This window comes from Pleurodeles waltl, chromosome 7 (genome assembly GCF_031143425.1).
Source record: "Pleurodeles waltl isolate 20211129_DDA chromosome 7, aPleWal1.hap1.20221129, whole genome shotgun sequence".
Classification (NCBI taxonomy): domain Eukaryota; kingdom Metazoa; phylum Chordata; class Amphibia; order Caudata; family Salamandridae; genus Pleurodeles; species Pleurodeles waltl.
The window spans coordinates 1,335,759,838-1,335,786,694 of record NC_090446.1 but is presented as its reverse complement, the minus strand read 5'-3'; the positions used below and the strand labels follow the sequence as shown (position 1 = coordinate 1,335,786,694).

General features: G+C 41.7%; 1 protein-coding gene across 3 annotated transcripts in view; it reads left to right on the top strand.

The window, feature by feature from the left end:
- The window catches only part of LOC138246262 (BAR/IMD domain-containing adapter protein 2-like), a 284,522-nt gene that overhangs the window by 219,661 nt on the left and 38,004 nt on the right, over window positions 1-26,857 (top strand). For all 3 annotated transcript variants that reach the window (XM_069200687.1, XM_069200688.1, XM_069200689.1), the window contains 4 exons: window positions 9,670-9,822; window positions 14,630-14,845; window positions 17,408-17,648; window positions 22,422-22,623. In XM_069200687.1, the coding sequence (XP_069056788.1) occupies window positions 9,670-9,822; window positions 14,630-14,845; window positions 17,408-17,648; window positions 22,422-22,623 (812 nt within the window). The remainder of the gene's footprint in view (window positions 1-9,669; window positions 9,823-14,629; window positions 14,846-17,407; window positions 17,649-22,421; window positions 22,624-26,857) is intronic.

Below are 26,857 nucleotides of genomic sequence, written 5' to 3'. Positions count from 1 at the left end.
TTTCAAGGTGGCATTAAGCCACAAAAAGTGGCTTAACGGCACCATGTAACTATGGCACAGTGCATAGCGCCACTGAGCGTCACGAAAAGTGATACTCCAATGGTGCTTGGGACTCATAAATATGCCCTTTTGGGCATATTTACGCAGAAGGGGTGCAAGGTGGTGCTGCGCAAAAATTTGAAGCACCGCACTGCGTCACTTCTGAAATGAAGGGATGTGCTGTATTTACACAAATCCGGCGCACCCGTGTTTCCCTTAGCGCTGGCACTAAATTTACCTGCCTATGCAAGCATCCTGGCACCATAGTGCAAGGGTTTCTGCATTGAAGGGAATGATTGTTTATGTGCAGGAAGGTGTTCTTTATTGCACACAATCTACAACGGCAATTTGCTACTTCTATGTGTGCTGAGGAATGCAACATACAAATAAGTAGCAAATCATCATATTGGATGATTTTTTATGTGCATGAAAGAATACCTTCCTGCACTTAAAAAAAATGTGCTCTTTCAGAATGTAGCACACATAGAAAAATCAAAAACTAGGAGAAATAAAAGTATTTCTCCTCGGTGCGCAATGCTAACGCCACCCCTGGGGTGGTGGTAGTTTTTGGTGCTGCCATAGATTTCCGAATTCTTATACATCTGGGGCAGCGTCAAAAGCAATGGGTGTTGCAGTGGAACGCCCACAACAACACCCATTGCACACCCCTCTGCCACAGAAAACTGTGTTGGAGGGGCCCATATTTACAAGGTGGCGTTAAGCCACAAAAAGTGGCTTAGTTCCGCCTTGTAAATATGGGGCAGTGCACAGCGCCACTGGAGCGTAACAAAAAGCGATGCTCTGGTGGCGCTAAGGGCATGTAAACATGCACCTTTGTGTAATTTTCCAAATGATAAGGCGTACACCAAGAATCTCTTCATCACTGGCCAATAATGAAAGGCCACTCCAGTGCACTGCAGTGTACAAAGATTAAGATACATGCCTCAATTATGAGGTTGATCAATACACTGATGCCGTAATTTCGCACCTGAATTTACCTATACTAAGGGTATTGTTATTCCACAATGCAGAATTACTGCAGTATTTCAAATTTTCCCCTGTGGAATGGGGAATAGAATCAGTATTTCTGGATGATGTAATACTGAAATACCTACAAAACCGATTTTGGTGGAAACATTTGTCAAATTTCCATCACCTGCACATGTCATTTTTTGTTTAATCAAAGGTAATATTTTTACCCTGATTTATGGAAAAAACATTATAATAGCCAGCAAAAACAAACCTTTTAAAAGAGGCTCTCATGGAATCAAATTGAAAGGGTTGTGTATACTGAAGTCCGAGGTCAGAATATGTTTCTCATAATACTTTCACTAACGGAAAGGCTGGCTCTAATATTTATCACCCAGGGTCATATAGAGCAGATCATTTTGGATATTTGCAAAATCTAGCTAGTGTCTGACATGGGGTGTTGCTCTGATAAGACTGAAATGGTGTGCAAAAGAAGTAAAAGTTGAACATGTTAGTTCACCTAAGTTTACCGGTTAAGAAAAGGCGAATTGTCACGTCTATGACTGGGTGTACCAGGAAGCCGCAGAAATTCCATAAGGGGAATGTGCGTGTGGTCCAAATACTGCCTGTGATTGTATGCAAACTATCACATTGAACCTTCATTTAAGTGTCGATAAAACTGGAAATAAGTGTATTGTAGAAAGCAGGGGTGAATAGAGAAAGCAGAAATTTTTGCAGAAAGCCAGAGCATTTATTGATGTTTTGGTTCGACATGAGTTACATCTTTAGCTTAAGCTGTGCATATAAGGTATCAACATTTTAAAACAAGACTCTTGAGTGATTTCTCAGAAATTTACAAAATCTGACACTGAAATTTTGCTTGCTTCAAGCCTACATTGATCTGACTTGTCAGGTTAAACCAGATAACTTTGAACTTATTTGAATTACTCATTTTGAAATCTCAACACCTGCCAATAACAAGGTAGAAGCTAGACTTACATCTAAACCCAATTGTTTTGGGAAAAGTCTATTTGAACCATATCTATAAGTAACGGTGGACTGAGCACACTGCATAACATCGACCATCCGACAGCCTCCCAAAATCAAACCTGAGGTCTGCATTAGAGACACGGGACTAGTCATAGTCCTTATTTTGAGGGTCAAATAATGATGTAGAGTCAAAGAGTGTTGATTATTTAGAATTTGCTTTGTAAAGAAGTAAAGCAATTATCCAGTGATTTAACTCATTTTTTAAGTTCAAAGGCATGAAAGTTCACATTTTCACTGGTATCCTGCTAATAAAAATGTGCCTGCAGTACTTTTTCAACTGAGTGTCAGCAGACGCCCATATGGAGGACAGATTATTTGCCTTGCAACCACTCTGGAAGTGGTTACTTGAAATATGTGCCCTATATTAAACATGGTATATATCTAGCCCTGTACATTAACTGGGGATCTAAGCATGCTATTTTCATTGATACCACTTTAATACTGTCTGCAGAATAGCACTGAATCATAATATATTCTGGCTTACATTATATGGTTATAACTATATTTACAATTACAGGCAAATCACTTTATTGTCCCACTGTAAGATGTTGATAAACCTCTTTATTTCTTTTTAAGTTTATTCTGCTTTATTGTGCAACATATGAAATTCAAACACTAGTCAACATCACATAATGCAATAAATAACAAAGCTAATAAGCGATATATCAGATAAAAGCTGTTAACAATTTTATACTATAAAAGGATGAGGGTGGGTATAAAAGAGGAGAGGGGAATACAAGTCTATATTTGGAGATCAGGCTGGTAGATATACAAAATAAGTACAGTGAAAAAAAACTAGAACCATGTCCCTGAGGAAAAAAAGCAGAGAAAAACAAATTATGGTGGTTTAAAATTCTCAGATCTAATGGACTGACCACTTTGTTTAACATTGTTGTTTAGAAAATTCATCAATGCGGACCAATATAAATCTCTATTTACCAGAGGCCTACAAACAGAAGCAAAAATAATATCTAAGCAATGATAATGGCATACGTTATTCCACCAAGCTGTAAAAGAAATGCTAGAGGAGGATTTCCAGTTAATTGAAACTTGTTGCATGGCTAAGGCCAACCTCAGATCAAATAATCTTTTTTCATGAGCATGTAACTCAATTTTATCCGATAGGCTGCCTAAAAAAATTGAGATAATTGACATAGGGCATTTGATTAAAAAAATTGTTGAAAGTTAGACCCAGACTTTCTGCCAAAAAACAGCAGTAGTGGGGCATGAAAAAAAATATGGAGCAAATCTCCTTTCGTGCAATGACAAGACCAACAAGTAGAGCTAGACGTGATACCGAATTTGACCAGGGATGCTGGTGTATGATATAATCTATGATAAAGAAAATACATAGATTGAGTGGTAGAGGCTAATCTTGAAATTTTGAAGGTTCTGGACCGTATTTTGTTCCAGAAACAAATGGTCCAATCACATCCCAAATCAGCTTCTACTTTGGCTTTACGACGAGAAGGATCAAATGACCAAACATATTTGTAAATAAGAGAGGCTTTAGGATTGAGAGACAACAAATGTAAAAGTGAATCTGGGGGAGAGAGGGAGTGAGGAATGGAGTCTGATGGAAACAAGCAAAAAATATCTAAAACAGCCCCCATAAGGATTGAAAATTTGTGCCAAAATCAAGGACAGCCAAAAATCCCTTGAAATTGAGGAAAGGAGCGAGGATTGAGGCCATTAAAAAGATCATGAATCCACATAACTCCCCTAGTTCTCCAAGATTTCCAGTACAAGGGCCTATTATTAATAGATATAAGCTTGACATACCAAAGTGGGAAATGCCAAAAAGTGGCTCTAGACGAGAATTTCTTTTGATAATAGAGACTCAATAAACAGCAAGTATGTTTAAAGAGCGGTAAAGAAGTTAAGGTATTTTTTTAAGAAAACGTTAGAATTTCCTCACTAGAGAAAGGAGCAAGTAATGCTAGTTCAATATCAAACCATAAGGGAGTAAAAAGAGAGGGAGCAGAAGAAATCCATTTGGTAGCTTATTTCAGACAAAAAGCTTTATGATAAGACCGAAAATCTGGGAAATTCACACCTCCATTGTATTTAGCTTTTTTAAGAAGTGAGAGAGAAATTCGTGATTTCTTCTTATTCCAAAGGAATTTGAAGAGAAGTGAGTCATTCTTTTTAAAGTAGATATCTGGGACCTGAACTGGGGTCATAGCTAAAATGTATAAAACAATGGGTATAATCATCATTTTTATGGAATCCATACAACCCACCATGATAAATAAAGAGGATTCCAGGAGGACAGTAATTTATCATTTCTATTGAAACATCCCTTCATAATTATTTTAACAGACTCTAAAATGGAGTTAGTAAACCAAACACTGAGATATTTGATTTTAGAATTATTCCAATGAAATCCAGTTGAGTCTAAGGAATGCTTAGTGCAAAATTTAGTAAGGGGTAGAATTTCTGTCTTCTCTGAATTCATTTTATAACCAGAGACAGATGAAAAGTTTGAAAGCTCCTTAAGTAAAGCAGGTATAGATATATCAGGGTTAGAAAGTAAGAGAAGAATATCATCTGCATAGGCTGATCATTTTAAATGTTTATCTCCATATTGGAAGCCTGATATAAGATTATTTTCACGGATACGTGAAAGGAGAGGTTCAAGGGCTAAAACAAATAAAAGAGGAGATAAGGGGCAACCTTGACAAACCCCTCGTTGCAAGGAAAAATAGTGCGATACACAACCGTTAATTGATACTGCAGCCTGAGGATCCGTGTAAAGCAAAGAAATAGAGATAATTTGGGGTCCAAAACCATACCATTTCAATACTTTAAGTATTCTGTCGAAGGCTTTTTCAGCATCTATAGAAATAGCTGCAAGTGGATAGGAAAGAGAAGGAGCATTATTTAATACATTAAAAAAAACACGAGAATTGTCAGAGGTTAGTCTACCTTTAACAAAACCACATTGTTCTTTGCCTACTAATTTGGGCAAAGAGGATTCAATTCGAAGAGCTAGTATTTTGGCAAAAAATTTATAATCTACATTTACAAGAGATATAGGACGATAATTTTTGCATTGTTTAGGATCCCGCCCATCTTTATGTATTAGACAGATAGTAGCCTCCTGAAAAGTGCCACCAGCTTTGCCAGTGTGGAAGAAAAATTGAAAGAGTTGTAGAAGTTTAGGCATCAAAAGATTTGAGAAATGTAGATAAAATTCTACAGTAAACCCATCTGGACCGGGCGTCTTCTCTTTTTTCAGTGTGTTAAGAGCTTTGAGTAACTCTGTAACCGATAAATCAGATTCAAGAGGATCAAAATTCAATAAAGGCTGGGAAGGAGGTGAAACAGTTTTAAGATAAGTGTCGATAGAAGTAGAATGAATTGGATTTCCGGAGTATATACATTTTTGTAAAATTTCATGAATTCCACTAAAATATCTCTGTCTGTAAATAAAAGTCTCCCATCTGATGAATGAATGGACTCAATAAAAGAGCGTTCTTTATGAATTTTCTAATAATTGGCTAAAAGTTTTCCTGATTTGTTACGACCGCCATAATAGCGGGCACTACTATGCAATAATATGGAGGAAGCTTGATCGGTTGATTTTTTATTAAAAGCTATTTTGTCCTGAACTAGTTCATGCAAAGAAGAATCTGAAACTGAGCAATACAATTTATGTTCTGAACGTTTGATGTTAGACAGCAAGGATTTCTGCTGCTGAGCAAAAAATGTCTTCTTTTTAGAAACAAAGTCTATGATAAAACCACGAGCTGAGGCTTTAAAGGAATCCCATACGAATTGGGGAGACGTGTTGGAAGCAGTATCAAATAAAAAGTATTGATTAGTGAAAGAGGCAAAGGAGAAGGAAAAATTTTGGTCTAACAAAAGCGCATTATTGAATCTCCACCTACCTGACTTGGGATATGATCGAACCAGATCTATATCGGCAACAACTGGAGCATGGTCAGATATGACTATAGGTTCAATAGAGGCAGAGATAAGGTTCTGAGTTAGTGATTTACTAAGAAAAATATGATCCCGGTGAGAAAGGGAACCATGTGGGGGGGGGAATAAAAGGAATACTCTTGAGCAGTGGGATTACAACATCTCCACACATCAACTAATGAATTCTGGGAAATGGTGGAGTGGAATTGTTTATGAGATTTATTTGAAAGAAAAAACAAATTTGAGACTTTCGGTCAATAAACATGGTCCATAATCTGATTACAATCACCACCAAAAATAAAAAAAAACTCATCTTTATACTGCAAACATTTCTTAGCAATAGTAGGCCAAAACAAAAAATCTGGCTGGGTCGAACCATATACATTAAGAGCATTTATGGGAATATCATTAGCTCTACAATCAGCCATCTAACTTCGGAAACATTTTCTTGAGACACAACAATGCAATTTAACCTTTTGTGACAAAGAATACCTACTCCATTCTTCTTAGTAACGGTAGGAGAAACAAAAACTGATCCCACCCAATTACGTTTCAATTTTAATGCTTCATTTTCTGTAAGTTGAGTTTCTTGTAGAAGTACTGAATCTGGGTTACAAGAGGCAAAATGAGATAATATTCTCTGCTTTTTCACAGTATTAACAAAACCTTTCACATTCCAAGAAATCACCCTAAATATAACCAACAGGAAATAAATATAAAACTTCATGATCATTGATAATGCACGACTTGTAAATGAAGAAAAAAAGACTTTCAGGTATAAGGATAAGAAAAAAGTGAGAAAAAAACACAAGAAATAGGAAAAAGAAAAAAGAAAAAGGAAGGAGAAAGGGGTAAAGAATCAAGTGCAATGATGACAGTACATGTCAAGCGAAGACTGATCAACGTACCTAAATAGGAAACAGGGAGTGGCATCATACAGAGACAGCACAACCAACACGAAGGAGGTGGCCACACCAGAACTTCACATGAGAATAAATGGGAAACGGAGATATAGTTGGCATACGACGATTCTGTAGGAAGATGGATTAAACCAGCAATAAATATGACTATAGATTAATTTATGTTATATGAATCAAAAGCAAAAACTTTGGAGTAAGTATTTAATTTATCCTGAAGAGGAGGAGCCAGCAACGTCCATCAAATACTTTGAGTGAGAATGAATAAATGTTCTGAGATCTGCAGGATCTTCAAAAGAGGATGTGTTATTCTGGAATGTAACCTTGAAAGTGCAAGGATGAAACAAACCATATCTTGCACCCAGAGAACGTAATGCAGGACAAAGGTCAAGGAAGTCTTTTCTTCATTTAGCAGTAGCTGTAGACGCATCCTATGTCAAAAATAGTTTTGCACCAGACCATATAAGTTGTTTTTTTGTTTTGGCTGCATTTAAAACTTGTAAAAGATCCATGAACATCAGAAACAAAATAATTACTCCTCTGGGTTTTGTTGGTGCAGAAATAGAAGTAAGGCGGGGTCCCAGTCTTTGGGCTCATTGGATACTTAAGGTAGAAGATGAAGGTAAATCCCACAATTTTGGTAGAATGAAAGTGAAGAAAGCAACTGGATCTCCACCTTCAATACCTTCTGGAAGACCATATAAGTGTAGGTTATTACACCTATTCCTGTTTTCAAGATCTTCAGCTTGCTTCTTTAGCATTGAAACATCCTTCTCTAGAGAAGCAATTTTAGAAGCGGACTCCTGTATGGTGCTGACATTGTGTTCAACCAAGCTTATTCTAGATTCCATAGAAGACCATTTATCATCAAGATTTTGAATGCGAGCATTGGTTTCCTCAATAAATGGTCTCAAGGCTTTAATTTCCTCTAAAACAGTATCTAGAGAAAAAAGAGATGTAGATTTCGGAGGGGAAGGGGGATCCTGCTTATGTCTTTTATTTGCTGAAGATGATAATGACAACTTTGAGGGTAGAAGCGTGGACGACACTGGACGAGAGGAGCTACATTGAGCCATGTCAACAGGAGATAGTGAAGCTTCCATCAAAGGAAAAATGAAAGATTGATCCGAGACCAAGGTAGAATTTGAAGAAGGTTTAAGAGACTGCCAAAATGTCCTGCTCTTTCCTATATAAGCCAAATTTGTAGAGAAGATGATGCGAAAGACGAGCCAACAAGACCCGACTTATTGCTCAGAAAAAATTACTGAAGTTCAACTAAAATAGTGATTCCTCAAACCTTCACAAAAGTAACTCCAAGAAGAGACTGAGTATAAAGCATCCAGTTTTCAAATATTCATTATAATTTCCCCCAAAAATTGAAAGGGTTATAAAAATTGATGACAAACATGAGCCAACTGACCTTTCATGAGGTAACTAGAATTGAAGGAACAGCGCGCTAAAAAAACAAAATGGCGGGTGAAACAATTTCAGTCAGAAAAACTGCATTTTGAAAGTAAACAGTACCTTAAAAGGAATTATGTTCACAAATATCCATTCCGGGCATATACCACAAAAATGGTATAAATGAGGAATTCCATAATTAGGAATCGGGAAAAAGCTGCCGAAGCTCTGGTGTGGTGCGGAGCTCCGAGGACAGGTGGCCATCTTAGGTGGCGCCTTAGCCACACCCCCAAACCACTTTATTTCTAAAATGTAAGACAAACAGAAACGAGCCTAGCACTTCAAATTCAGAATTTACAAGGTTTATACTGAATTTACAGGTTCGTATTGACTAGTTAATATGAAAATTCCAATGATATGAAATGCACTTCATGTGGGCTCTAAATGTGATATTTCTTAATGTTATATTCTGGGATGGATGAAAATGTACCAACTTTTTATGTGTTATATGTTTGAGGATATCCTTTCCCTGGGCAAGTGGTACTTATATCTCATGCAATATATCACATGATAAAATATGACTTCTATTATATCTAATAACACTACATTGTTAAAGTAAGTAAATGTGGAGCTAAGAATAGGAAAAATATATTTACCTTATCAATGTCGTGATAAGCGATGTTGTCAAAGCGATATAGTTTTTCAATATTGTTGTCCTCAGTACTGTAACATAGAACCCTTTCTTTGTTACTTTCTGTTAGAATATACTTACTTTGGCTGCATTATATTCAAAATGAAAAGTTAGTGTTATATGATATATGTATATCAGGTGAGCATATTTATGCCTGTAGGAAATCCAGCATATAACCAAGTAACCTTTTCAAGACTTGGTCCAATTTGCAATACAAGGCTGAATGTTGTGATACTGACTACATTTTTGACATCTTCCTTGGACCTTTTAATTTGCAGAATGTGTTTTTTGTTTTTTATTGGAGATGTCTGGATCAAGATTAATTTTTGCTCTCCTGATACTTAATATATAATGGCTTTGAGTAAGTGGTACAGCATTTTTGCTATTGGATCCGAAAATGTTACAGACTCTTATAGACATTACTTCATGCCTCATATAGTACAAGAGGAATTCACAAATGCATTTCCTTGGAATGACAGTTTCTTAGAGTCTAAATTGCTGTTGTAATTTGGTTGCTGTTCTTCTTTATCCTTAATGTTACCGTCACTGTACTCTAAGAGGTAGGCTGGATCAGTTGGGTGTCTTTATTATAGCGATGTCCTGCTGCCCTGCTGTACTGCTCTCTTCCTTGGTATTCCTAGGAGTCAAATATGTGGCTGTGTTCTTTGTTTTTAGTATGTGGAGATAATGAGCACCAAGCAGTGTGAGCTTGACCAGTTTGTGGCAGATGGATACAAGGCTGCGCTCACGGAAGAACGCAGGCGCTACTCCTTCCTGGTTGACCGACAGTGCGCAGTGTCAAAACATTTCAGTTTGTACCACAGCAAGGTAAGCAGATCTCCCATGCCATTTGCTTAACCCATCTTACAGTACTCTTTTGAGGGTCGAGCGCAAGCGCTCAAGACTGCTGTAATACATCTGTGGGCTTTTAACCACTTCTACTGTACATCCATCAGTTTCGTTGGTTCGTGGGCTTGCCTTTTAAAATTCACTTGATTTCATTAGTGAAAGGCATGCCTACGTCATGCCTTTTCTGGTGTTTAGCCCTCCTCGAGCGCACCGGCCAGCTACTGAAAACATATAAGGCTCCATGTTTTCAGCATCGTCTCTGGACTACTTTTCCTTTTTTCTGCTATGCAGTGTGTTGTCGCTGGGCAGTAGTCAGGCGCTTTGCATGACATCGACCCTGTTACATGGATAATTGCACTTTTGCCGATACGTTTGACTGCAAGCAAACTTCTGTTTCCTTTTGTGTCTCCTTCACGCTCTTGTTGGCCCTGGCATCGCTTATGTAAAACTGTTACTTTTCATTTTCATTTTATGTGACAATAAAAGTCTGGTTAGGACTTTACAGCGCTAATAGCTCTAAGTCAAACAAATGCGAGACCCATTGCATTGCGAATGCTTGTTGATATAATGTTCTGTAAGACCAAAGTGAAACTCTGCATCACTGGGTGCACACCTCAAACAGTAGCTCAATCTACCCCAACAAAGCAAGTCTTCATGTGAATGGAACGAGTTCCTCTGCTTTCCTGGGAGTTTTACTGTATGAGTACTATTGCTTTGTTAATCTAGCACATTACTAAGGTAAGCAAGGGAGTAGTCAGAAAAATAAAACACCCCCCATTTTGAACCATGTCCAAAATAATACTGAGCTAGTGAGTGATGCTAGTGAGCTCAACACTTGTTCAGAAGATTTCCATATTTCTTTTCTTCCTTGTTTCCATCCTCCTTACTGTTTTTATTCATCCATCCAGCCATACATCCATGCATCCACCCAAATCAGCCCACCTACCCGGCTATCCATCCATGCATCCATCCATCCTCCCATCCATTTATCCATCCATCTTGCAAGCCCCCATTATGCCCATTTAATTGGGAGTAGTACATTTGTTTGCATGCTTGAGCATGTTTGTGGCCCAAGCATTGTAGACTGCCAGTGGAGTAACCTAAAATGAGGCTACCACTGTGGAATGTGCAGAAGGGCCTCTGAGTCTCCCATATAGTACAGATCTTCCTTGGCCTTGGGCTGAATGGGGCCCTCTTGAAGAGTTAAAGGGGCCACTGAAGTGTAGGAGCCCTCCTGCAGCTCAGGTGCCTTTGTTACACCCCTGCTATTGGAATCTCTCTTTTCATAGAAATCTTTAAATGAAACAGGCAGAGTTGTTGACTCTGCTTTCTGTACCACTTCCCTAATACAAACAAATGCATGGACAATCCTGGCTGGGCCTAGACATCAGTGGACTCACTGGAGGTGTTATACCAGTAACCTAGGAGCTCTTGCAGCAAATGTCCCACTAACCCGGGATGGGAAAGTGGCAAGGCCCGCCTCTTAACACCACCATGCTGATCTATGTCTCAGACCCTCATGTCTCTCTCTCCCTCATGAGCCCCTTCTCTTTATGGATTTCAACTCTACCAACTTAGACAGCCTCCTTTTGATTTTGTGGCCGCACCACTGCCTACTGGACAAGGCTTCCCATCCCTCTACTTTTATAGGTGCAGGCAGAGCAGAGCACCTCCATTCAATGTGCAGTGAAAACCCAAGTCCTGCCTAGTCCTGCCTGCTGCCTTAGCTGTGCTGCCTGAAAAGACTGCATTGAGCAACTCTTGCAGCAGTGAGAGGCACTGAGGGCGGGTGTTGCCTTCTAGCACTGCCTCCTCGCTCCAGTGTGAGCCCTGCTTCAAGCTGCTGAGTGAAGGCCGGGATCATGGCAGTGAGGCTGCTTCCAGAGATGCCTGCCAGTGTAGGAACCTCTTAGATAGTCAGAGGATGCTGTTGTGTGCGGAAGGCGATTTCCAAATAAACAAGGCTCCTGGTGGTTTCATGGGCCTGCTGCAGCTTGCAGGTGTGCAGAAAGGGCTCTGTAAACTGACAGCGCTCTTTAAAATGAAGGATCACATGCCTTTCAAGCATAGCATTAGCCCCAGTTAAGAATCAACAGTTCTGTTTATATGGAGGAGAGCAGGGTTGGACTCCCCTGCAGGGCAATCTCATACATGGCAACATTTTAGAAGGGGAAAGTGGGAACCTTAAAAAAACAAATAATCAGGGGAATGTGTTTCTCTCATTGACTTCTGTTGAGCAGAGGCAATTTCAGGTGGGAAACAGTCAAAATAAAGCTGTTTTTTTTTGCTTAATAAATAGAGATTCTCCGGTCAGAACCGTGTCTTTTGGCATGTATGCAATCTGGGAGTGCCAGAAGAGCTAGCCTGACAGGTCAGAGTGTGGACCGTTTTCTGGCTGTTTGTGGGCCTATTTTGTGGTCTGGTGCGACAGGTTTTACTGTTCTTCCATGACCTGCACAACGTGGCTTTCTTTACAAGTTTAAAACTGCCCGGACTTACAAAGTGGGCCAATATCTTTGAGCTAACTGACTGGGTTATCCAGTGTGTGCGTGTGTGTGTTGGGGGGGGAGTGGGAGGGGGGGGGGCGTAGAGGGATGGGCTTTTACGTTGGTGCCGAGGCTTATGTACTTTTCCTGTCTGTCCTTGGAAAAGAGATAGACCTGACTGCAATAAAGTATTTTCAGAAATCCATGGTTGGTGCAGTAGGCAAGCCTTAAGTTCCATTGTTTATCAAGGATGCTTGCTTTCAAGTTAGTCAGCTTGGTCACAAAATAAACTTGCAGACTACACATTTTCCTGCGAGTGACTGCCAAGAGGTTTCTCAGGGACACTGAGAACACTCACATCGGGAGGAAGTGGCGTTTGGCTCTCTCGTGTTTCTGGGACTTCCGATTAGATCTCCACTTACTGCTGTTAAGAGAAGCTAAGTGTTCACTTTGTTTAAAAACGTTCACATATTTACAAATCTAATGCTTCGTAGGTGCTCCCTTGAAGTGTGAAGGTGGGGGAGATAGAGTTCCTGCAAGCAAGTGTGAATGACAGAGAGTTTGAAGGATTAGAAGAGGATGCCACAATTGTACAGGAAATAAATATAATGCTAATAGAGTGGGAGGGGGAATGCGCTGCGGAGACAATGGGACAGCATTTAAGTAGACACAGAAACTAAGGAAACAATCATTGGCAAAGTCAAAAGGTCAGCCATTGGCCACCTTGGTTTGAGGTTGTCTGTTCAGGTATTGTGATGGCTTTTCAAAAAATTTATTTACGGATAAGCTGCGGGGCTCTCATCAGTTAAATTTTTTTTAGCTAAAAGTGAAAACATTTTTTGGTCTTAAAATCATACATTGCCATAGTAGTCCCTGACACTTAATCGAACTTTGTTGAAGTGAAGTGAGACCAAGAAAGTGGCTTTGTTGGGTTGGTGAAAGTGAGGATAAAATCTTGACTGTTATAAAAAGAACGAGCAGTAACTGTTAAGGGGTAGCAACAGGGGCATATTTATCAAAAGTGCATCAGGTACAGTGGCACAGGAGCACAGAGGTCTGAGAAGTCTATTTCATAACAAATATTAATGCTTTTTATTCTCATTTGAGGGCTAGGAACCTGTGTCAGTGCTTCCATTGTGGGCCCAGGACACCCTTGCTACTCCACTGAACAAAAACAAAGGGGTGACTCCTTCATTAGGGCAGAGGAGTGTTGCCCCTTTCCTGCCAGCAGCGGCAGCTGCAAAACCTTTACAAGGAAATGATAATAAACAGAGTTTATTATCATTTCCTTGTAAAGGGGCGGGGCCACAGAGGTGACGAGCAGTGAGGGGGAGGGCACAGCACTCCCCCTCTGAGCACAAGTGTTTTTGGCTGGCCGTCTCGGGCAGGCCAAACACCCATGCACTGAAGGCTCTCTCTAGCCCAGCAACACAGTTGTAGGCTTAGAGAGAGCCTGCACAGGCTCCTAGCCTGCTTTGAGGAGCGTCAGGTTCGGCTGCAGGGCAGGCTGGGAGCCTGTGCCTGCACTCGAAGACGGAGGAGCCAATGGAACTGTGTGGCAGCGAGCAAGGTAAGTGCTTATTTTACTTTTTTTTTTTTATTCCTCCTTCCCTAACGTGCCCTCCACCCCCACACGTCACACCGCCCCTTCCGCGCGCTTAGCGCCGTGACTGCCAAATGTCTTCTTGTGCTTGCAAGTGAATGTGAAAGGGAGCAGCACATCTGGCCTGTCCTTGCAGTCCTTCTGAGCAGAGTTCTGAGAACACAGCTGCAGAAAGGCAGGAGTCAACTGACACTTGTCCAGAGACAGGTGCAATAGAACACAGGTCCACCTGTCACTAACAACCCCTATTCAGCTGTTGCTGGGCAAGTGCATACGTTCCTGACTATCTGTCTGTCAGTTCTGTCTGTTCTGTTTGTCTGATGGAACCAAGGAACTTGGAGCCAAGGAACAGAGTAATTGAGAAAATAGAACCTCTGCAGGATAAATTACAACGGCATACTGATGTTTGCACAAAGCTCCAGGACGCCATGTAATTAACAAATGCTGCATTATTCAAGTATCTAGTAACATCACATGCTATTCTATGATACCAAGGCAAAATTATCTATTGACTAGATTGGCCGTGATAAAACGATATTACTTCTCGTTATGGCAGCTGTTATACCATTGTAAGGTTAGCATGTGCTGGTTTTCAACCCCCCTTGTTCCCCTCACTGTTCCTAAATGCCGTAATCCCAGAAATGTGTCTGCTATGTGCTTTCAGATTTCATCTTACTGACTTTTTTCTACCTCCCAGGTAAAGGAGCTCCTAAGTGCCAAGCTACCAGTATGGCAACAGTCGTGCACGCAGCCAACCAAACTACCAGAAAGAGCCTTGGTACTGGTAAAGCAAACTGCAAACAACTCCTCTGTGGTGCCAGTTATCTCGGAGCCAGTGCCCAGCACTAAACCACTGGAGGTCCCCCCAGAGCTGGCACCTTTCCTTGGTGGTGGTGGGCTATCACTGAATCATGTAAGTCAATCCTGCTTGAACAAAACACTGCGCTTGTGCACTCTGAACAGTGAAACCCTCAAAGAAAATCGCAATGCTGTACCCTACAATTATGTAATGAGACTGGTTAGGCTTTGGCTGACCAGTGACATTACAACATAGCTATTCAAAGGGATAAACTACAAGCATCTTGGGCTATCGGTACACTACAAATCAAGAACCCAGTGCTGCTTGGCCACAACCCTGGTTGGTGCATCTCAGGATAGTATGTGTAAATAGGCCTCTTCCTTAGTAGGTGTAAATAGGTCTCTTCCTTAATTGTTATCTGTAAAAACTGAACCAGTGGCCAAGTCAGTACCTGGTTGATGCTGTCTTGATGGTGTGACTAGGGTATCATGATGTTTGCAACCAGGGGACATGATTCCTGGGTAATTTCATTTTTTGTTCCTGCTGGCAAATGATAGCTTAAACAGCACAAAAGGGTGATGGCAGAGTGATGAAACTTTTCAAACATTCACTCCTACTCACAGATCTCGGTTTAATCCATTATTCGCTTGTTCACCATGCCACCCCAGTTTGGTCCCAGCCATATGCAAATCAGTGTTTTGTTGCTAAAGTTGCCCTGCGTGGGAAGGGTATGCCAAGATGTGGGTCCTGTACTCACTGTGCCACTGGATTCAAGTTAGTCTGGTTGAAAAGGGTGATATCCTCAAATTGGTCCCAGGATGCACTTTTCCGGTCCAGGGAGGACCTGGCCTGGCAGTTGGGGCTTGACTGTTCGCATGGGGAACAAGATCAAGACTGATTTGCATATTGCTGGGTCCAAACTGGTGGGGGGGCACAATGAGCAAAGAAACAATGGATTAAACCCAAATCTGTGAGTTGGGGTGAGTGTTTGAAAAGTTCCAGCACTCTGTTTATCATCCTTTTGTGTTGCTAAAGTTTCCCTAAATGAGAAGGGTATACCCAGACGTGGGTCCTGTGCTCACTGTGCCACTTAATTCAAGGTAGCCTGGATGATGAAGGGTGATTCCCTACAACCGGATCCCAAGATGCTTGTTTCCGGTCCAGGGAGGACCTTACCTGGCAGTCGGGACCAGACTGCTCCCATGGGGAACAGGGTCAGTACTGATTTGCATATGGGTGGGTCCAGACAGGGGTGGTATGGTGAGTAAGAAAATGATGGATTAAACCCAGATCTGTGAGTGGGTGATCTGTGACTGTGAAAAGTTTCAGCACTCCGGCCATCACTCTTTTGTGTTGCTAAAGTTGTCCTAAGTGGGAAGAGTATGCCCAGACGTGGATCTCATGCTCACTGTGTCTCTGGATTCAAACAAGCCTGGATGATGAAGGGTTATACTCTGAAACCCATCCCAGGTTGTTTGTTTTCAGTCCAGGGAGGACCTGGCCTGGCAATTCAGGCTGGACTGTTCCCGTGGGGCACAGGGTCAAGACTGATTTGCATATGGCTGGGTCCAAACTGCGGTGGCATGGCGTGCAAAAGAACGATGGATTAAACCCAGATTTGTAACTGGGATGAGTGTTTGAAAAGTTCCAGCAATCCATCCATCATCCCTTCATGTTGCTAAAAATGATAGCTTAAAACTACACATCCTATTTGGCACACATTTTTGGAAAACATATGGCATTTTTGGATGACAGGATCAGCGGCAATGGATTTTTCTGTAGTATTTTAGTGATTGCCAAGGGGATAGCTTACTTTCCCTCTTGTTATAGCTGCTTAATATATACTGTTACTATTAACATAATGCTGACTATGGAGTTCCAGCTCTGTACACAAAGGCCTAGGTTGACATATCTAGGTGACACAGTGTCAGTGATGACATCTAGAATGTTAGTTTGGCCAATTGATTGTTCAATCAATTGATAAGAACATGCATCCTTGCATTGAAGCTGAGGTTGGTGGCCATTGGAAGTAGAGTGGAGGGACTGGTCCATGATTGATCGAGTCACAGAAGGACTATAACTCGTGCCTAAGAGTTATCCATCAGACTTCTAGCTCTGCTAACTGGCAACACTTATTTCTATTGAATATCTGTTCTCTCATTGAGCAGAGCTTCTGGAAAATAATGTGTTACATGTGCATCTTTACAGTCCAGCATTTCCAGATCTTCATCTGGTTTTCCAAACTAGTGTCAGGAACTGAGAGTGGAGTGAGCTGATGATCTGACCATAGCCTCGCGGGCAGCACTTTGGTCCCCCAGCATTTTTACCTTTAGTGTTTAATCCGTAAATCATTTTTGGGATCTTAGCTTAGTAGATCCAATGTGGAGCAACAAGGGTCTTCCTCTTCACTCACTCTCCGGCATCATAGCAGAATGGTTATGTTTAGTTATATTAGGGTGGTAAGTGCTTTGTTTACCAGTTTGCAGCTATATTGATCAGATGTCACTGATCAGTTCTCTCCGAAGAGCCTGAGACCTCATCAGACTTCCTGAAGGTTATGTCTGAGAGTCAGTGTTCATAGAGCCACACCATTAGGAACAATGGACTCAAAAGCAAGTTATGGATTGCATACTTCAGTTATACTAACATGCAGGCCTTTTTTCTGACTTCTTTCAGAGAATGTCTGTCCAAGAAGTGCCTCCTCTGCCCAATGGAGGGCATCACCGGCCGCGACCATCCAAGGACATGGGACCACCTGCTCCAAGTGAGCCACCTCCTCCTATAGCTGTACAGTGTCCTCCACAACCAGCTCTCCCCGCCTCCTTGACACCCCCGTTGCTGAAAGTCAGTGATGTGTACTCCTGCACTCTTCCTATGCCTCGAAAACCAGCCTCTGAGAATCGACTAGCCACCCTGGGTAAGCATTACATCATTCAACACAGCCTTGTTGTTTTGTTGTAAAGCATTTTTCACCATTCCAGGGCTTCATTGTTTCTATTTATATAGCTCTCTGAAGAACCTTTAAAGATGTGATGCCCACAGCACAAGAGTCGTTTCCATCTCCAGCCAGGCGGAGCTCAAGAAGAATCATTGCTGATTTAAATAGTCCCCCTCTGCAAAACCTGCCTGAAATCTCCTTAAGACAAGCAATGTGTTATTTTCCCAGTCATTCACTGCTGTGCTATGCACTTAGACCTTTGCATGAGGGGATACATGTGTGTTTATTTGACCCAGCAGGGAAAGTGATGAAATACTAACATGTATAACACCTCAGCATAGTCAGGGCCCATAGAATTATGTGGCGGAAAAGGGCCAAATTATGTGGCAGGACTGAATAAATTATGCAGCAAGGAAAGACAAATTATGCGACATAATGCATCACATTTTGTAATAGGATTAATTGGTAACACTGTATGGGCCCTGGTTGCACCTCATTAGTACCAGTTTAGCACCTAAATATAGCAAAAGCAACACAAAGGTGACCAGTCCAACTTTGCAAAGGACTTTCAACTGTGCTGCAACATGTGCTGCTGCACTTTTAGTATCTTTTGAACCGTTTGAGCGAAAACAATTTTTGTTGTTAAAATCTGCAGATTATGCGGCAGAAGACAGATTATGTGACAAATGTGGCAAATCTATAATAATACGAAAATTGCCTTGACTGCACAATCACATAATTCCAGTGGCTCTGACATAGTATATTGTACATATGGCACATCAGTGGCTAGAGGTTTATAGATTTGCTATTGCTCACTGTGGTATTGTATACTTTAGGTGCAGAGGACTAGTTTCATGTTGCAACAAGAGTTGATTGAATTTTATTAATTTGACATAGCACACACTCCTAACTTTTGAATTTGCAACAGCGCAGACTGGCACTTTACTGAGGATGCAATTCACAGTGCATTTTATGAGCTTGCACAGTAGTGCACACATTTTACACACCTGTCTCCGCTGACAATGCTGCTTGGTGGAGTCTGAATCCCATAAGGCTGATGCAGCCTCATATCACAGTTTATAGAGTTGACACAGCACAATGTGGCATGTCATCAATTTCTGTGTTTCGCACACTAGGCGGTTGCATTTTCTGTGTTGTATTCATTGGCAGGTCTTTACATTTGACACACACTACTTTGCCACTGTCAGGTTATTTCTGTGGATTTTGCACACCAATCTGTGTCTCTTCCACTGTAAAGAGTTAGTTTTGAGATTATTCCGCACACTCTTTATAACTCACGCCCTTGCCATGCACTGCTAATTACCTCACATTTTACATCACTCATGGCATGTTTATGACATCATTGATAACATCACTGCGACATCTGACATGACGGGATTGATGATAACCCTGCGCCAGCATGGCGGGTTTGTTAAGAAAGGTATGTTTTAACTGACATTTTCACCCAAGTTAATGTCCCTTTCACCTTTGTTTCCTTCAGTGAATTTCAAAGGTTTTTTTTAATGTAAATTAAGATATTATTTCTACTCATAATTATAACCTCACGTTAATGTCTGCTTTTTCAGTGAATATATATATAATTATATATATATATATACATACAAATATAATATGTAATGTATATGCTGACGTGCAGCATGTATTATTATATTTATTTATCTTTGTGTGGAGGACTGAGGGGCCATGACTCACCAGACATGCAAAACCTGGAGAGGGCCATGCTGCCCCAAACCTTCCTCGGTATAGGTAATGAATGGCCCCTCTGAATAGATAATCCATTCTGCCTGTATGGTTTAGGCCATGCTGTTTCTTCACGTGTGGTAGTTAAAACAATGCAATGCATATGGTCCCAGATTTCTACCAACAGACAACAACACCTAAAAGCACAACATCCTTAAACAACAACACATAGGGGCAATTTCATAAGGAATCTCACATGTAAGGTTACTTACCACATTTGTAATAGCATCTATCACATCAGTAGTAAGGTCATGAGCGTTGCTGTGAGCGTGCCAGTTGTGGTTTGCATGGCTGTTCTGCAAGTTGTGGATTTCGGACCCAACTACACCGTGTGAATCTCAATGGTCTTTCAGGTTTCATTCCTAACTATAACTGCTTATTCCGAAATGGTAATGCTGATGGATCTTAAGGTCCGAACGTCTTATATCCCATACATCATAGCATTTGCTGGCTTTTATAGCTAAGCTACCTATGCATTTGTAAATAAAATAATCCATCATATACCCAGGTGGTGAAGCACACTTTATCTACCCTGTCTCTTCCACTCCGTCTCTTTGTATGTTTCTTTCTCTGTTCTTCCCAGCCGCTCTCTCACTCACTGCTTCTCTGTCTGCATCACATTCCTTGAGCTCACTGGAAGTGCTTGTGCAAGCAGTGCTGATCATTGGTAGATGACAAGGGGGGGGGGGGCAGTAGGGGGAGGGTGGACCACATGAGATACAATGTATCTACAGTCAGGCCATTTATGATGTCAGGGACCTTTAATTCAGATAAAGCCAGCGCCTTAGTGTGCAATCAATCCCTTCAGATGGCTGAAATAACAAGCAAAACACAAGAAAGAAAGAGCATCTTGTAAAAAAAATATAAAAGCACTTAAGGAGCCTTGCTCCATCTACGCTACTAGAGTGCGGAACCATATCCCGCACGCCTGAAGCTGACTGCTTTACCCCTCCATTCCAGGACATATTCAGAGACTCCTCATCAAGGAGCAGAATAGGCTGATTAGAGACCTTTCATATCAGACAGTGGCACAGCGCCACCATGTGGCGAGTATTTGGCAATACCGTAAGATGTAGAGGAAAAACAGCAAGCAATAGGACGTGGAATTTCCTTTTTTCTACAGAAAAGATACAGAGTTTAGTGCTGCTGATCAAAGGGTCTCAGTAAAAGTTTGAGAAAGGTACTCGGCCTTTAAGTGCACAGGGTCTTAGACAAGTAATAATTACAAACGGGCATTGCAATACATCTCTACTAGGCCCAATATTCATATCCTTAACGTTAGTAACATTAACACTGATCGATTTCTGAACAATTAATGTAAATCGTGAACGCAAAATATGTCAGTGATTTAGTTCTTGTTTATATTTCAAATGTTTTATTTAGTCTTACATTCCCCAAGATTGTTAGTTTCCAGGATGTTGTGTTTCTGTTTTTTTTTTTCTGTGTAGCATAATAATATTGTATAGTGCATACTCTGAAATGGGTTGTCTCCATAGACCAGATTTACAAAATGATTGTGTTGCCCCTGTGTCACACAAGGTGAGTGATGCAAGGGCAACACAAGCCTTAAGTGAGATTTACCATGCCACATAGACACATCTTGCATGGCTCTGCATGGCATAGTAAATCTGGGGTAATGGAACACAGCACAAGTCCCTGCCTTGCATTACTCTGCTCCGGGATGGCATTTCATGGGCGGAGAATGGGTTTTCCCATGCATCCACCCATGGCCTTTGTCAAATCCCCAGATTAGTACCAGTAGTAAACCTGGAAATGCATCAAAAAGTAGGCTTTCCCAGTGGAGGCACAACAAAGAGGAATAACTTCATTGCCCCTCCTTTTTGTCTCTTTCTACTTGTGATGCATTCTGCAACACATATAGATTGAGGGAAAAGTCTCTGAAGATTCTTTTTGAGCAGGAAGGTGCTCCTTCCTGCACAAAACAATCTAGCCTACAGCACAGGCAGCTTTGCACCCTGGTACAACAGTGCCTACGCTAGCGCTGGCCTGCATTGTGTGTGCCAGCACCGGGCTAGAGCAGGAATGTGCCATATATTGTGCATTCCTGCCCTCCTCATGTGACGCAGTGCAGCACAGCACATTTTCTTGCTGCATTGCATTGTGTTAGATCTTCATAAATCTGGCCCCATGTGTTTATAGGGGACAACAACTGAGAGGTCTAAGGTTAAGACTGAAAACAGTGAGAATTTTTAACAGTGCCTACCAGTCGGTCAAAAAGATGTTCGGAATACATGGTCGTCCAGTCCTTGGCCTTTCTGCACAGCGCACACAGCAGTGGTCACATATTTCAGTTGGAATGTGTGCAAAATGTCTCTGGAGGAGGTACACAGAAGTCAAAATATGAAATTTAAAAGAATATGCACTGCCTACAGGTGGGTGGGTGTGTTGTGTTGTGTGTTTGGGGTGGTGAAGAGAAGGAAATGCGAGTGGTGTATTTACGTGAGAGTGAAAAGAGTGTGATGAAGAGGAAAGAGGTGAGGTGTAAGATACGCAGATGGAGGAGATGTGGAAACAAAAAGGGATAACATGGCTAACATGCGAAGATAACATGAGTGATTGAGACACTCTGAATACCACTACCCTTCTCACAGGCCTCAGTAATGTTTAATTCACAGTCTCACAATTTCAGAATTGAAACATTTTCAATATTATTTGCTACACGTTGCTACCCATTTACCTAAAACAGCCAGCAATCATTGACAAAGCCAATAGTCCTGACTGGTTTTGGGTGCGATTCAATTGTTGTGTTGTAAGCTCAGAGAAAAACAAAAATACCAGTTGTGTGGCACACTATAGGAATCACAGAAATGTTGTTTATATGGTTAAGCCATGCCCTTGATTATATAGGCCACATCCCTTTTGAAGAACCCCCACATTTCTTCATGCCACTTAAAGCCCTGCAGGTATTGATCATACATTAAACATTAAATAGAAATGTAACCCTTTCCCCGCCTCCTTCTTCCTGTACAGTTGAAAACAAGACCTTACCACGGATCAGTCCTCTATCAGTTCTGCCCCCTCGCGTGGAACGGCGGCGGGTCCAGGCCATCTTCTCTCACTCTGCTGGTGAGAACAGCACCCTTCTCAACTTCCAGGAGAATGACGTCATCCTGCTGCTAGTGCCGGAGGCCAGGGACGGTTGGCACTATGGAGAGAACGAGGCCACCAAAGCGTGAGTGCACCAGCGCCACAAATAGTAACATGTGTTTCATATGGAACTCAGTACCAGAATGTTCTCTTCTACGCGCAATAAGTAACAGGTGTTGACCTTATTCATTTTAATTGTACTCATGTTATCTCTCCATGAAGATGAAAAGCTGAGATGACCAAGGTTTGAACTCTTGATCCACCAGTCACATCAGGTGCCAACACTGAGTACAAATGCAGTAGCTGACACCTGATGCAGCCTTATCAAGGGGGTAATGATCAAGTGAAGTGGGTTTTAAGTCTTACCAGATTTTCATCTCCACCTTTCAGAGTTAGTGAGAGGTGCATTGACTAGCAGTGTGGTGAAACTAGTTCTGCTTTGAAACCCTAAGTAGCCAGTGCTTGCTAACCTTTTGTTTTTTGTTATGCCATCTATATGCACCTACCACCATTTGTATAGTACTACTTTCAGAATCCGGCCACCCTTTCCGTTCAGAGGTGCTGGTTTATCAGAGTCAAGTTGCCTACTAACATTGTTACATTGTATTTGGTTGTGTTTCGTGTTGTCTGGAGATGAGTCATACTGGATAGTGACTGGTGAGTTTCTTATGCTGGTTATTGATCACAGTGGCTGCCTCGACCATAACATTGACTTCAGTCAAATATAAACACATAAAGGTGATTATGAATGTATTATGTCGGATATTACAAAATATATTCATTTACTCTTGCCCAACTCGTCTCAGAAACGCCCAAATTAAATTTTGTTGAGCATCTTCAAGCTGACCTGAAAACTGAATAAGATCAGTAGTAATTCTGCAAAATGAGTTATGCCCCATTGCCAGACGTACAATATCTGGAAATAAACCACAATCTGCTCAGTCCACAGTGCACTAATGATTTCCACAGTCCTCGTCCAATCACACTCATCTTTTGAGGGCTTGGATAATAGGAAAATGTATTTACGGCACAACCACACACACACACACACACACACACACACATGCCCTCGTTGTATCACTCTGTCTTTCTCTGTCTCACATTCTCTCTCTTCTCTGCACCTCAAATTGCTGGAAACACGGTTCAGGGACCTAGTATAACCACATTGCAGGGGCCTAGCTATCACTAGTGCCGCAAGTGTGAGAGGCCCTTCTGCTATCTGTTACTAACCCCTGATTGGACGGTGGCATTGTCCTTGCTTTCTTTAAGGTACAAAGCCCCTTTGCTGCCCCCTGTCGGATTGGGAGGTAGGGCTGAGACATGAATTCTTCAGGATGAGGAGAGTTCTTATTTTCATGTATTCACAATTAAGCCTCAATGCAAGTCATGAAATAACATCCATGAAGTAAATGCCCTCTTATACAAAGTAACCAAAATAAATATGGTTCCTTAACTCAGTATACATAATAGCCCGGATAGCAGATATAAATATATTTTAGAAACATTAGCATGCTATTTTGGGAATTGGCTAATGTCGATAGAAGAAACATTTAAAGAAAGTAACATATTGTACTTTTATGAAACTTTCACGGTACTATGGGCACGCGATCAAAAGACTGGCTGCAAAAAGCGACTGCAAATTATTCACTGACTTTCCGCGACAAGTCATTCATTTTGTGTACGCATATGTCAGATCTCAATAATGTCCAGTTGTAGAGGGGTCGCCGAACAACTTGTCAAATGAATTCAAATGAGGTTGCTAATTACACCATTCTGTGATTGACTACAAACACGAGGATGGTGTCCTTCAAGGATCAGTTTACCACCATCCTTGTGTTTGCATTCCAAAGTGGGAAAAATGTTTTCGAAAATTAGCCAATGTTCCTTAAAAGATCTGGTACTTTATTTTTTAAAAAACGTTGCTTTTTTGGGAAAACATTGTGGGGAACAGGCAGTGAAAACAATTGATACATACAATAGCAAATCGCAATTCAGAAGAAGCTTCCCTTTCATGCCCCTGCCTAATCGTAATTCCATATTGGTTGGTAAATCCAGTTTCTGAGTCGGAGTTGATTTTCCAACTTTAATAGTGCAATTCACAAATATCAAAAATACACTTTGAGGTCACAAACACTGTAGTTTTGAGAATCACACATTTTACGATTGCAAAATGGTTTTGTACATCGGATCTCAAATGTGGAGTTCACAATGACCTGGCATTGGCAGGTGCAAGCATAATAATTATAGTAAGATCAATGTGCAGAAAGAAAATTAGTAATTCCAAGTCCGATTCCTCTGGTATTACCTCATTTTCCCCTGGACTTCCACTACAAGATTTATCATTTCAGCTGCGTTCAGCATCTGAGATCTCTGGGTGTAAGTAAGCAGATCCTCAGGGTTCCTGCAAATCTCATAATTCCGATTGGCCGGTAACCACTGTCGCCTGTCCATTAGAATGAAAAGGTATCTAGTAACAAGGCCGTTCATGAAGAGATGGAGCTGCCACATGTTACATGAGGCAGGGCAGCTCAATGCTGCTATGGCAGGTACTTCATAATTCATATAGGGCTATCTTTCATCGTCTATATTAATAAAGTACTGATGTCCGAGGGGGCGTTTTCAAGATGGTGACCAGGCTAGTGACATAATAGCAAGCTCCTGCTTCTGGCTTGTGAATTATACATCCTGATTGGATATGGTTGGTCCTCCCCTGACCAAATATTGTAAGGTACCTCCCTCCTGAAGATGCAGTAGATCAGAGGAGACCCGATGAGCACAATTGGGCACTGCTCCCATCTGGAGGGAGCGCAGCCTGTGCTGCACACAGACTCCATTGCACAAACGAGCCTGCATTGGTGCCAAGGGGTGGGCTAGTGTGCTCCGCAGCAAAGTAGCTAGGCGCAGAGGCAAGACGCTGAGTGGGCCTGTGTCCACATTATCAACTAAACCAGTGCCCATTCTCACCCAGCCACTGCATGAGCCACCACCTCATAGCCCTGAAGAAGTTTTCAACGACCACACATCAACAGAGTAGTGGCCCGTGACAACGGAAGCCTGCAGTGTGTGGGCCACACTCAAGGTGAGAGGAGGGGCCCTAGTCAGCCGGCGGACTGAGTTGCACAAGAGTCTGCAGACAGACTCTGTGGCACCAAAATGTGGGAGGGAGTGCCTCATTCCTGTTACCCCCTTGTGACACCATGCAGAGATCCTACCCCATCAAGATGGGCTATACGCAGTGGCACCAATGGAAAAATGTGGGATACAGTGAGGGCACCACACCGCAGACTCCACACAGCCCCGGTCAGCACCAGGTAGCGCAGGTAAAGACAGCCTCCACCCTGTATTTGGTGGTGGGAGCCTGTTCACAGAGACGTGGAAGCCTGGGCATCTACAGGCAGACCTGGAGGGGATAATCCTATTACAGTGTGAAGTGTAAACCATGGTGAAGCTAAAGCACTCGAAGGGGAGCAATATCCAAGATTTAGGGTCATTAACTCGGTTCACCAGCCCAATCCATATATTATTGGATGGCATTGTGGAGCATATGCTGCAGACCCATACAGGCAAGCACAATGTCCTCCTGCAGGCCATCAAGGACTTCAAAACAACATTCAAGCCTAAATTTGATGCCCTAATCTCAGAGATGGATCTCTGGTGAGCCGACCATAGCAAACCTGTGAATTGAGTAGACACTGCAAATGCTACCCTGGCTACCATACACCCATCAATGGCTGACATGTAACACAAATAAAGGACTATAGGGTAGGCACTGACAGACAGACAATGGATGACCACATTGGAAAATGTTGAAACAGTGTCTAGGTATCCAAAACTTGAGTACACCCAGTTTAATTTCTTACATTAGGTGTACATTACCCCAGTTCAAATTGGTCATATGTTTCTGGACGTGGTGCCGAAGTGACCCAGATGCGACTCACAGGACCCAGACTTTCAGCACTTGGTTTGGTCCCTCCCAGGGATCACACATTACTGGGAGGTGATAGTGGCGACTGTGGCTGAACTCACGAGTAAACCACTCACAAGGCATCCTGCACAGTAACTACTAAGACTATTACCACTCACTAAAAAGACTAAGGGGGTTATTACAACTTTGGAGGAGGTGTTAATCCGTCCCAAAAGTGACGGTAAAGTGACGGATATACCACCAGCCGTATTACGAGTCCATTATATCCTATGGAACTCGTTATACGGCTGGTGGTATATCCGTCACTTTACTGTCACTTTTGGGACGGATTAACACCTCCTCCAAAGTTGTAATAACCCCCTAAATATATTAAGAAATTTACAGCCCTAGCAGA